At 33.1% G+C, this 12,770-nt stretch overlaps 1 protein-coding gene across 1 annotated transcript; it reads left to right on the forward strand.

The window, feature by feature from the left end:
- The first annotated feature begins 6,228 nt into the window (after nt 1–6,228).
- LOC126686154 (uncharacterized) lies at nt 6,229–7,857 on the forward strand. Its single transcript, XM_050380188.2, has 2 exons — nt 6,229–6,969; nt 7,480–7,857. Exons 1-2 carry the CDS (start codon nt 6,346–6,348, stop codon nt 7,552–7,554), a joined length of 699 nt encoding a protein of 232 aa, XP_050236145.1. The 5' UTR covers nt 6,229–6,345; the 3' UTR covers nt 7,555–7,857.
- The last annotated feature ends 4,913 nt before the right edge of the window (nt 7,858–12,770 follow it).

Below are 12,770 nucleotides of genomic sequence, written 5' to 3' on the forward strand. Positions count from 1 at the left end.
TAGATTATTAGTAGGTTTTGAAGTACATCATTGATAGATTTTTGCTAGATTTTCATAACATTTCTTTGTAAAATAAAACATACTTTTATAAAAAAAAAAGTAACAAAATGCATATAACATAATTTACTTTTTGTTATTAGATAGATAAATAAACAGAGATTAGGTCCCAAACGATTGAAAATATATAAATTATACTTTTTATTATTATTAGTTATTATTAAAGAGGCCAATTAATTTTTAAATATAAATTAAAATACCTATCACTAAAAAATGGGCCTTTTTGAAATTTACTAAAAAATAAATAATTTTTATAATTATATCATAACATCCATTATTAATAAATTTAGTAATATATTTAAAAAAATTAATAGTATAGTATTTATTTTTTAAAGGACCCCATATAAATATGGACTCCTTTAACATTTGTGGCCCTGGACATAAGCCTTAGTGGTCTATGCCTAAGGCCCGACATGCTAGAAAGATAAATAATCATATATTTTAAAAGCATATTCGATAAGACAATGGAATATATTATTATTTTTCAATAAATCAAAAATTTCAAAAATCTTCTTATGCACTCTCCCAATCGCGCTATGTAAATGTTGAAACGTGCACAAACTGTTTAGAAACAATCATATGGGTCCCACCAATATCAAACAACAGTATCCAAAATAGGCCAGGCAAGACAGAAAAACTCTTCATTGAATCATCCAGTTCCCATCCAGAATACTGAATGCTTCAATGAGGGGGCAAAACAAATTCCAAAAGCAAGTAGCATGATCAATTTCATAAGAAATGAAAAATGTGATCAATTTTTGCAAATTCACAACTTAGACAAGAACATGCAACTTGCCTCTACTTCAAGAATCTTCAGAATCAAGAATAGGCATCAGGATTCTACCTCAAGAATCTCTAGATTTAAGAATTAGCGTCAGGCCTCCACTAATAGAAATAGACGTCAGACCTCCACTACTAGAAACAGGCGTCATGCCTCCACCAGAAGCATCCAGAAATAGGCGACACGTTGTTGGTCTTCCTTCGCAAGTGTACGGTGTCGCCACTAGTAATAATCGGTAAGACCGAGGTAGAATCTTTTAGTGAGAGTGATTTTCATTCTAATCTAAATTCGTTTAGCAAGCAAGATTTTGAGAATGATTATGAACTAGAATGAGCAAACAAGCAAAAGAGACACAATTAAACTAAACACGCAATTAATTCTAAAGTAGCAATTAACAAAGAACGAACAATCAAATGAAACTATAAACTATGGGTAAAACACTTGAGAGTTGATACTAGTGCCTAGACATGAAAATCATGGGATATGGATTATGGAAAATAAAATGAGAACTGAATTGTTCCTAAGGCATGATTCTCGCTCTCTCCAGCCTCAAAGAACCACAAAATCACACACACATAAATCAATCAAGCGTAACTCACTCTCGTGGCACCAAACATAATAAATTAATAAGCTAGCAATCAATAAATCATTTCAAAGGTTGACCCTCAGCGGATGACCCTCAGGACAGCTGAGAAGTATTACTCTCGGACAGGCGCAAAGTAAACCAAATTAGGGGGCACGGAATCATGATCATGCACCAGAATCGGTAATGCTCAGGCTAGGGCATTATCAAAACATCGGCGAGCGAGTACCTCCAATAGTTGGCGGTATCCTTGTTGCTTGTCGAACGACGAGCTTCTTTTTTGACATGAATTGGCATACTTTTTCAATTCCCGTCAAAGAGGGGGGAAATGGTAGACAATCTTTTTTCAGACAGGTAAAAGTGATAAGGGATTGAAGCGTCTGTTGAGGATAAACCCAACTTGTAATAGAGTGGACCTAAGTCCGGATTGTCGATCCCACAAGGAGTGAATTCAAGAGTGATTATCGATGAGAGTGAATTTAGTTGCTATTCAATTCGTTTAGCAAACATGAATATGGTTTTCAAAGTATCCAAAGTCTAAAGGTAAACAACTACTAAACTTGCAATTAAATTAAATTAAACAAGATTGAACAATAAGGATTCAACTAAGGGTAAAAACGCTTGGAGGTTGCTAGTCATGCCAAAGTCATATCTAGGTAGTTTGGGTCAAGGTGATGGGAACTTAGGTCGGGTCAAGCTATTCTACGGAACCAATTCCGCTCTCTCGAGCCGGAAGTGAAAGAGTCAAAACTTGATTAACAATTCCGAAATCTAATCCACTCTCGTGCTCATAGATTTCGATAGAGTTAATCGAGCCAACTAATCAAGCAAACTCCACAACCAAGATAGCCCTAGATCATGCTAATGCATCTAGGTCTAAAGCATGTACTCCCCTAGGTATAGTCTAATTAGTTAACTCTCGTCCTCCTAATTAAACCACATAGCAAAGAATAAGAGGCCAACCTATTCTAAGCATTAAGCTCAAGAAGCACAACAACCAACATCACCCATAAAACCTAACCCTAATCACCTATTTAATCAAACATGGCAATCATAACAACCCCTAAACAAGGGGTTTAGCTACTAATCATCATCATGGCAAAACTAATTAAGCAATAATGAAGATTAGGCATAGAGTAAAGTTTAAGTACCTTGGAGTAATAAATGAACCTTAAACACATGAACAAGATAATGAAGCTTCAATTACAAGACTAATACTTGTATTTAATAAGTTTCCCAATATAGCAAAATCTGGAAATTAGTTTGAAGAACACCAAGAACTATGAAGATCCTTTACTACTTTTAGTAAGAACAATAAGAACAATGATTTAAAGATAGAGAGAAAGTGTTGCTACAATAATGAGATGTCTAACAATTCTCTACAAAATCATGACATAACCTAAAATAGAGATAAAAGGGTTTTTATATGGTTACAAAAGAGGAAAGAAAAACATTCACTCAAGGAGTGTTTGGCCCAAAGAAGCAAAGAGAATCAAGCCTTTTGTGTGTTTGAAATCAGAAATTCCCCTTTTTCCAAGCCTAAGCTCGAACCAAGACACTTAGAATGGAGGAGTGTCTCGGTTCGAGACACTATAATCTGCCTCCAGGCACATTTGTCTCGAATCGAGACACATATCACACTTTGGTGTCTTGGTTCGAGACACCCTTTGCTCTGCAGAACCGCGATCTTCGTAACTTCATAACTTGGTGTAGAAATGTCCGATTGAGTCGATTCTTGAACCGTTGGAAAGGTTAGGATGTCTACTTTAACTTTCATGAAGAACACAAATTCATTTGAGGCTTCTAGCTGGTTCCAATTTCCAATTAGTGCAGCGGGGTCGGATTTTCAGACTTGCAAATGAGCTTTCGCCTCTTTTCCGTCGACTTTTCCATCTTTTGTACCAAAATGCTTCCGCAATGCTCCCAAGTACCTGAAATACTAAAACATATAATAAGGCACTCGGAATACCATAAAACCATGATAAATCGTAATAAAAGCATGCGGAAACGGCACTCTAAATAGGAGTAAAATACTCCTATCAGCGTCCAATGGTCATTTTTAGAGAAATTCGTCTGGATGACGAGCTAGCAATCTGCATGTATGAATTCAAGCGGGTTAGATTAGTGCGCAGTTATAAAAATAGAGGATTAAAACGTAATTATCCGCGAATACCCTATAGAAATCCAAAGAGATTGTTATCTAAGTCTAATAAATTGGGCTAATTACACTATTTTATAAGTTTATGAGTCAATTTACAAGTTTGACGGGGTAAATTGACCATACCCAAACCCCTAAAATCCCAAAAGCCTTTTTTGACATTTATAGGCACCTAAAAGATCTTTAGCCACCTTTTTTATGGCATAGCTTAATCAATACAAAATTAATGTTGTAATTATCCTAATTAGACTTCTAAGATAATCACTTCACACACTTTCACATTCCTAGTTCACCTCTAACACTCACTTGTAGACTCCTAATACAATTTAGACTCTGGTTGGCCCTAGGTCTAACCTAACCTTTATAAATAGACACCTTAATTCACCTAGCCAGAGAAGGAACCAGTACGCATCAAAGACTAAAATATAAACCCTAAAATTATATAGTGTGGGCCGAACCACACCACCACCACTTTCAATTCAAATCTAGCAAATAAGCTTTTCTGCTTCAATCAATCAAGAAAGCCCTATTGCACATCGATCCTAAGCTGGATTCTACATCCAGATTGGTAGAAAACGAGCCAAGAATCATGAAGGTACTTTTGAGGATCCAAATAACCTTTTCATCACTTTTTCCATGTCTATTCTAGAAATGTTAAAATTCATGTTTAGGATGTATTTTTAGTTTGATTTTTAATATCTTGCCATAAACTGTATTTTTGCCATGATTGCCATGCCACGATCTTAGAAACATGTCTAGGGTTTTTTTTCACTATATTCACACACATATTTTCGATTATATGTTGTTCCAAATCTTTACCATGCTTAACTGTCGATTTTTTATGCTTAGAATGCATGATTATGACTCGAACTGCCATTGTTTGCCATAATTGTGCTCTTTTCATGATCGCTATGATTTTGAGTTTTAAAACATGTTTAGGATGTGCATTTCTATTTTTTGGATGTATTTTTAAAGTATATTCATGTCCAAACCTTTCCCTATGTGTTTTCATATGTCGTTTTTACATGAAAATCAAAGAAATGACGATCTGCCACAAACCAGTTGCGACGGCGCACCGTCACCATATCATGGCGTTGCCGCCATCCCATAATGGTACCGACTCCACTCATAGTGGATCCATCGCCACTCTCTAGATGTCGTCACTGTTCTTCACCACCAGACTCTCCCAAGTCTCTTAAATGCGTTCTAGAGCTTGTTTTTGTGTTCCCAAGATCGTTTGAGCTCAAAATTGGATCCTGTTTGAGCCTACGATTTTGTAAATAGTTGTAGGATATTATTCTATATTGTAATGATCTAAATCCAAATGTATTTCAGGCTCAAATTCCATTTTTGTTATATGCCATGCCAACCGAGTCCTGAAGCCCAAGCCCACTGGAGACCAGAAAGTTCCAAAAGCAATTCCAGGTTCTTTTGAACTCGAAATTGACATCAGTTCAAATTAGTGGATCCGTATCAACGAGACAAAGAACTTCCGTATTTCAACTGATTCTAGATTCTGATCGAATAGACTACTGGACGACAGACGAGTGTCGGACACTCCGAGTCTACAAGGTTAAAAAACAATTTTTACCTTATATGTATATCAATTGTTTTTGTGTATGTTTGTAATGTTTATACACTTTCTAAAGCATTTAGAGATTCAAATATTAACAATCTAATAACTTAACCTCATTAACTTAGCACTAAATCCAGCAAATATAGCAAATCACTTAGAAATCACAGGATTGTCATGAAAACGTAATAGTGGTTTTATAAGTATTAAAAATGTCTTAAAATAAAATAAATCTCACTTACACATCTGGTTTAGGGTTTATGCATGTAAAATGACTTAGACCCACCTCTGTTTGCTGCTTGATAGACATCCCAACATTAGATGTATGCTTAGGATATTTGCTACATGCCTCACATGTCAGTCCGAGATCGAGTCATATGCGCGTCTGAGGTGCTTTATCACTTTTCTTTATTAGCTTTACAGACTTGTTTACATTTTCGGCTCATTATCCTATGACATGCATGTATGATAAAGATTAGATAATCGGATATGTCATGTAAATACGATGTGGTCGATAGCCTAAGTATAAGAGTTTTGATAGTGTCCATCGAACCCGGTTTATTGGTCTGGTGCACGATGATCTCACCCATAAATGTGTGAGGTTGTCTAGTCAGTTGAAAAAACATTTTTCCAAACCTTTCCAGATCCGAACTCTGCCATAAATTTGGGCGAGCAACCCCTGAATCCCGCCCCGCTCACAAACATATAAATTATTTTCAATAACTTATAATCATCTAAGACCATTTTTTTTAATTCAAAATATTACTCTTTTATCCTCTTTTTTATATTTACATACTATAATAGAATTTTATAAAAAAATATATTAAAAACATCAACTAAAAGAATAAAAATACTAGTATTGTTTTATAAAAGTAAACTCACAACAATGTCATATTAGTTATTTTTATACAAAAATGTTAATTAAAAAAAATAAAAATAAAAATATTACTATTATCTCATAAAATAAAAATTACAAAACAAAAAAACAGATTGTGGAAATAGCAAAAATACCCTTGGAAAGACGAAACCCACCTAAAGTTTACCCGAACGTTAAAACCGCTTGTCTCTGAGTTAACACATATAAATATAAAATTTCCCGGCGATCATCACACCCCAAACAAAAACAACTCATTCTCTTCCATTTCTTCTTCTTCTTCTTCTTCTTCTTCACATATGGTTGATGAATCAACAAAATGACACCCCAAGATCCATCCAATCCCAAGCCACCACTCCACAACTTCTCATTACCTTACAATTTGAAATGGGGACATCAAAGAACTCTCAAATGCATCAAACTCACCACTCCCAACCACCACCACCACCAATCCACCACCGCCGCCGCCACCACCAATGCTCTTCATAATGGCAATACCCATGATCACCAAATTCATCAAAAGGTCTCTTCTTTTGTTGAAGAAAATGTGAATGTGAATGTGAATTTGAATTTGAATTTGAATTCCAATGCTAATCCCAATGGTACTAATGGCAATGGAACTAATGATGAATCTTGTTCCAAGCCTTGGAATTTGAGGACAAGAAGAGCAGCTTGTAAAGCGCCACTGAAGATTGAGGATAAAAGAAACGTTTTTTATAGTAATAATAATAATGATGGTGGTGTTATTAATTCTCCAAGGAGGAGAAGTTTGGAGATTGATTCTCCTAGGAGGAATAGCTGTGTTGTTAATGTTAATGAGAAACTCAAATTTTCTGTTTCTTTGTCTAAGAATGAGATTGAGCAGGATTTTTTCCAGATTGCTCGGATTCGGCCTCCGAGGAGACCTAAGAAGAGGCCTCGAATTGTTCAGAAGTATTTGGATGTGAGCTTTTTTTCTTTCTGGGTTCTTTGTGTTTTTGTTGGTTTTGTGAAAATCTGTCAAAAAGTTTGGATTTTGATTCTTGAAAATGTTGTTTCTTTAGCTACTGATTAGTTCATTTTACGGGTTTTTCGAGCTGTGGGTGTGAAATCGTAATCCATTCATGTTATTTTAGCTACTAAATTGGAGATTATGGATTTCATCGAGTTTATGTTGATCCTAATTTTTGATTCATGCATGTTTATGTGATTTTGAATCTCTCGGTTTATGTGAAAATCTGGCAAGGAGTTGAGGTCTTTTTGGATTTGGATTTTTGAAAATGTTGCCTTTTTAGCTACTGATTAGTTCAATTTATGGGGTTTTCGAGCTGTAGATATGAAATCTTAATCCATTCTTGTTATTTTAGCTACTAAATTGGAGATTGTGGATTTCTGTTTATCACAGTTTTTGATTTATACATGTTTATGTGAATTTGAATCTCTTGGTTTATGTTCTGTGTTTGGTTATTTGCAGTCAGTTTTCCCGGGATTGTGGCTATCGGAAATTACTCCAGATTCATATAAGGTTCCTGATGTACCTGAGTCATGAGAGGTGCTAATCTCTATTCTCATTTAGTTGTTTTCTCATGGCGGGTGTGTGATTCATTGTATTTGTTTTCGTGCTTTTCTTCCCTCCTATTTCATTGGTTATGTGGGTTTTTAGGATTCGTAGATATGGCATTGCAAATTGGTTTTGCAGAAACTGAAATAATGGTGTAGTTGTTGTCTAAGGAATTTCATAAGTTCTGATCCCTAACACCGGTGCATGAGCCTCAATAATCGCAACATTGCACCATCTTTGTAAATTACAAATTTAGTGAAATAAAGTGTGAGATTCCTACTGTTTTCGCTATTTTTTTGTTCTTTGAGATTTAATTTTCCGTGCTTGATCCCATTAATATATTCCCAGTTTTAACTTTGAAACAATAGTACCCGTCGATTCTTTGTATGGATAAAGTTCATAGCTGTAGCTCACTTGTTAATGTTTTTTAAGTGAACTACATCTATATATAAAGTAGAATCTTTAATATTGTAAGTACTCAACTCCTCCTTTCTATGATTTAAGCTGGCCCAGGTTGTCTACTTAGTTGATCAAATGCAGTTAATCTTAGGTACTTCATATATGTCATTCTCATTTTAAAGTAAGTTAGTACATTACATTAAAAGAGCTTGCTTATGGTCTTTAAATGTTTCTACCTTAAGATTTGAGTTAAGCTGCAAATTCACTTCTTGTACATGTCAAAAAGGTTTCAACAGTGATACATCAAATTTCTTTAACAAATTCCTATGTTGAATCTACAATTGCTTATCATATGTTATAGCATCTGAGCTAAAAAAAATATCGCTGAGCTAGAAAGGGAAATTGTAAGCTTCACATTGGATGATTTTTTCAGGCCTTTGTGATACTGATAACTTTCATGTCTTTTAATGTTGAGGTGATGACTTATTATGGTGAGGATTTTGTGCAAATGATTTGAAAACCAAGTATGCAAAAGTTGGTTATCGATGGAAGAAGTTTTTGCTGTGACGATGGTTCTAGGTGAGCGAAACTTTTTAATGATTATAGCTTTTTCTAATTGAGCATAGGAAGTTTGTTGAGGAAAATTTGCCTATTTCTTGGTGTCTTCCTAAGGAATTAGTGGACATCGTGCGTAACTTTCTCTCTACTGTTGGTAGATATGTGGCATACAATGAGGCTGTAACACGGGGCCAATTTAGTATCATATCTAGTTGCCCCTTGTAGATTGAAAATAATTTAACCTTGTTCTAGTGTTACCGGTTTAATGTCTGCGCTCAATGCTGGCTGGAAAATCCCATTTGAGAGCTCCAGCTCATTTTGCAATACATGCATATTTGTCTGTCACCATCTACCTATAAAATCTCTCTAGATGCAAAAGTCTAATTTCCTATTGAAGAACCATAGGCGACTCATCATTAACTTGACGAAGTCATATCTAATGGTATCAGGTAGCCTTTTGAAAGTGTCCTTCAATCAACATCGCTTATAGATATGAGGGGATAGGAATGTTGTTTATCGTATAAGAGAGAGAAATAGAAAACATATTTTGAGGTGTGTTTCTTTGTTAGATATCTGCAACTGTAATGCCATCAATCACATTCTCTTCCGATCTTGAGGCAGGACTGATGCTGTTGTCATTCCGTGAATTTCAATCTCTCTTATCTTCTTTATCATGATTTTCTTTAGTCCATGTTATTGCGAGATATGCCGCACAAGTCCTGCTAATATTGCTTGCTGACAGCTATCCAAAGCTCAAAAATTTCATTGCAATTTACAAGTCGAGACCTCTTTGCTTAAGATTTCTGCTGTACCATAATAGCCGATCATTAATTCTTCTTCTAGCTAATTTAATCATAAATTTAGTTATTTTTGATAACTTTCCTATTCACACCATTTGTTTTATTTTATTTTTCCGCGTAGTCTCATTGTCAATCACCATTTTGTCATACTTCTTTGAACTTGACATTCTTTTGAACAAGGGTACTGCTTACTATATGTTATAACTGCTGCTAGCTTTATACAGTATAGCAATTTTTTTCTCTAGTTGCTTATGTCATAATCGCGATTACGGTTGCATGCAGTGAGTTTTTCTGCTAATTCTTTTATCTCTTGTGGGAAGTTATTCTGATTTTAAAAAAATCTTTTTAACTTCTTAGGGTATTTATGCCGATTATTGACTTGCTTATGATTCAAAACTTAGCTGAAAGAGCTTATGCCCATTTTTGGACTGTTGTCACCAAATGCTGATGGTTATATAGAATGAACATTAAACTGTTTGTGCCAAGTCCTGTCATCTTGCAGATGGAGATGGTTATTAATTTATTATCACTGGAACCTATCTTAAAATGCCTATCGCTTCTTATGTTCCACATCAACATGTATTGATCGATTGAATAGGTGATTCAAATTGCAAAAGTATACAAATTCGTGTTTCGAAATGTAAAATTAAAAGTTTATGTTGAAACCGTAAGATACGCTATGATTTTATTTACATTTAACCCTTTTTTATAGTCTTTTCTTGTTCTTCTGTGTTTGTCTGTTTTTCTTTTCGGTTGAAGAGAAGGAACAGAGGAGGCTATCAAAACCAGCTACATGCATTATATTATTTTTGTCGAGTTACAATTTTACTCGCTTTGTCCATGGACGACGTAACGAGAGCTTTAATCTTATTCGATAGGTGGTAAGATCAGAGAATATATATATATAAGTATTTTTTGAAAAATAGAAAAAATAGGATAGTATTGATTGCACAATGATACTGATTCTGGTAATTGTTGATGTTCCTTGTATAGTGTTGTTTATAGTTCCTGAATTAGTTAAGTTGTTTTCTAACTGCCATAATGATATTGCTAATTAATGTACTTGCATTAAGCATTCTGGTTTGAATTAGTGATGAATATTTATGTACTAGTTAGAATCTTATGCATTACAAAAATGAATAAACAGCAGATTTTTTTTTAATACACAACATTTTTTATATGTTAATTATTTGGATTGGCTATAAATAGAAATTGGATGATTAAAGTATGGAATAATTTGAAAAATTGATATTAGTGGCAGCAAAGCAAAAGAAATGTGGTGTTGCTTATCCTCATAGATTGTTGGTTCTAATACATAGTCCCCACTTCTTGTACAGTCTCCATCCATGTTTATATAAGCCCTAAACTGTTATCAAAATCGTATGATTTGTGATTCGAATTTTACAATTCAATTCGATTCATCCTCAAGTCGATATAGATCTGAATGTTAATAAGTATCTTTCAATTGAAATAATGTTAAGTTTGGTCATAAATAAAAAAAATCAAAAAGTTTGCTATTTTTGTATTTATATGTCTAGTTGGCTACAATTGAAATATATTTATCGAGAATAAAATTGATATTTTTGAAAGATTGGATCATAAATAAAAAAAATATAAAAAAGTTAGATATTATTGATTGATTATGCATTTATATAAAGTTACTTCCCTGTTTGAGTCTCACTGCTTAAAAAGATTTGAAGCTTATTCATGGGTAGAATTAAATATCAGGGGCAAACGAATGCTCTTTAGCCGCAAGTAAATAGTTGTACATTTTTTTGTATTTTATTTTAAAATCTTATTTTATTTCCTTTTTCCGAATATCAACTGTCTTTTTCTCCTTAATTTTTAGTTCCGCTACTGATTTTATTGCTAGTTGCAGCTCCATGTTAAATTACAGGGTTCATGAGATTCAAGTTTTACCATTTAATTGTCCAATAAAAGTTTATCATTTCCCTTCAACTTGACAGGTTAAGGGTGTTTTTATTCAAAATCACAAATTTATTTTTTTTTCAGTTTTTTTGCGCCAAGTTGAAGGGTCAAACTAAATGCTTATTGTTTAATTATCTTTATGTAAAATAACAAAAAGAAATCTGATATGTTCTGCAAGTTTTTATTTATTATTAAGTGAAGTGATACTTCACAAAGATATCTGAATATTTAAAAGCCATTTTAAATTTTAATTGATGTAAGGTTGTGCAAGACGAATCCGTCACAATTAATTTATTATACAGCAACTAAAAACAATATTTTTTGTATGTTAGCTAGTAAGTGATTTTTTTTTTATATGTTTCATGAGATTTTCCGAACGGTCTCAACTATTAGATGGCATCTTTAAGTCTTTCACATTTAAAGTAATTTCACTCGAATAGTATAGGTTTCTTACAGGAGGCAAATTCTGGTTCCAAATTTTAAACGGCTGCATATATGATTACGGTTTGAACTCGCGACTTCACTTAAATCAGGAAAGTGCCTTACTAATTCACCTGCGTCTTAGGGTTAGCTAGTAAATGATTCTAATACAACCTTGATGATTAACAAAGTGACAGAATCTTAAGAACTTTCAATTAGCTGACATTTATGATTTTTTTAACTCTTTCGAACTTTGAAATGTTCAAATCAATAAAGCAAACAGTGACCATTGAATATACATGGCAACATGGGAGAGAGATGCCAAAAAGAATTCATATAACTAAAAAATATTCAGTTTTTTTTCTTTATATAATAAAAAAATTTCTTTTAAAATATCATACTGGATAATATTTATTTATACTATATAACTTGATTTTTTTTTTTGTTTTAGCCCTCTTCTATCGAAGGTGGAATTGGAAATTTTTTTCAATCCATGTTAAATTTTATCTGATTATTTAGTTTTTTTTTCAGACAGCTCAAATTTAACTTTTATCTAATTTTAATTTCACTATAAATTAGCTTTACTATTTTTTTTAATTTTTTTAAAAAACTTCCGACAACATCTCAAACTAAAACCTATCATATATTTAAGGTGGTTATGCATCTATCTTCGATGATTAACTATTGAAAAAGACTGTTTTTATGAGAAAAGTTAATTATCTATGAAAAAAAAAAGCGCGGTTTAGAATATAAACATGAATTTTTACTTTGACAATTTACACAATGATCTATTATTGTTTTACACTTCAATACATTGAAAATTTATCGTTAAAATATACTGATGTAGACATCAAAAAATACATTATTCCGAGGTCCATATCAATTTGGTTTGACAACAAATTTATTTGTGTTTATATTACAAAATTCAAAAAACAAATAGTGTCAGACATTGCAAAAAATTAAAAATGTATATTAAACTATCAAAGACGCTAAAATTTGTAATTTTTACAACAATTGATTCAAAAAATATTACGATACAAATATGTAAATGTTATTTATTAATGTTGTTTAAAAATATATAATGAAAACCTTGTCAAA

Source organism: Mercurialis annua, linkage group LG6 (assembly GCF_937616625.2).
Source record: "Mercurialis annua linkage group LG6, ddMerAnnu1.2, whole genome shotgun sequence".
NCBI classification, from domain to species: Eukaryota; Viridiplantae; Streptophyta; class Magnoliopsida; order Malpighiales; family Euphorbiaceae; genus Mercurialis; species Mercurialis annua.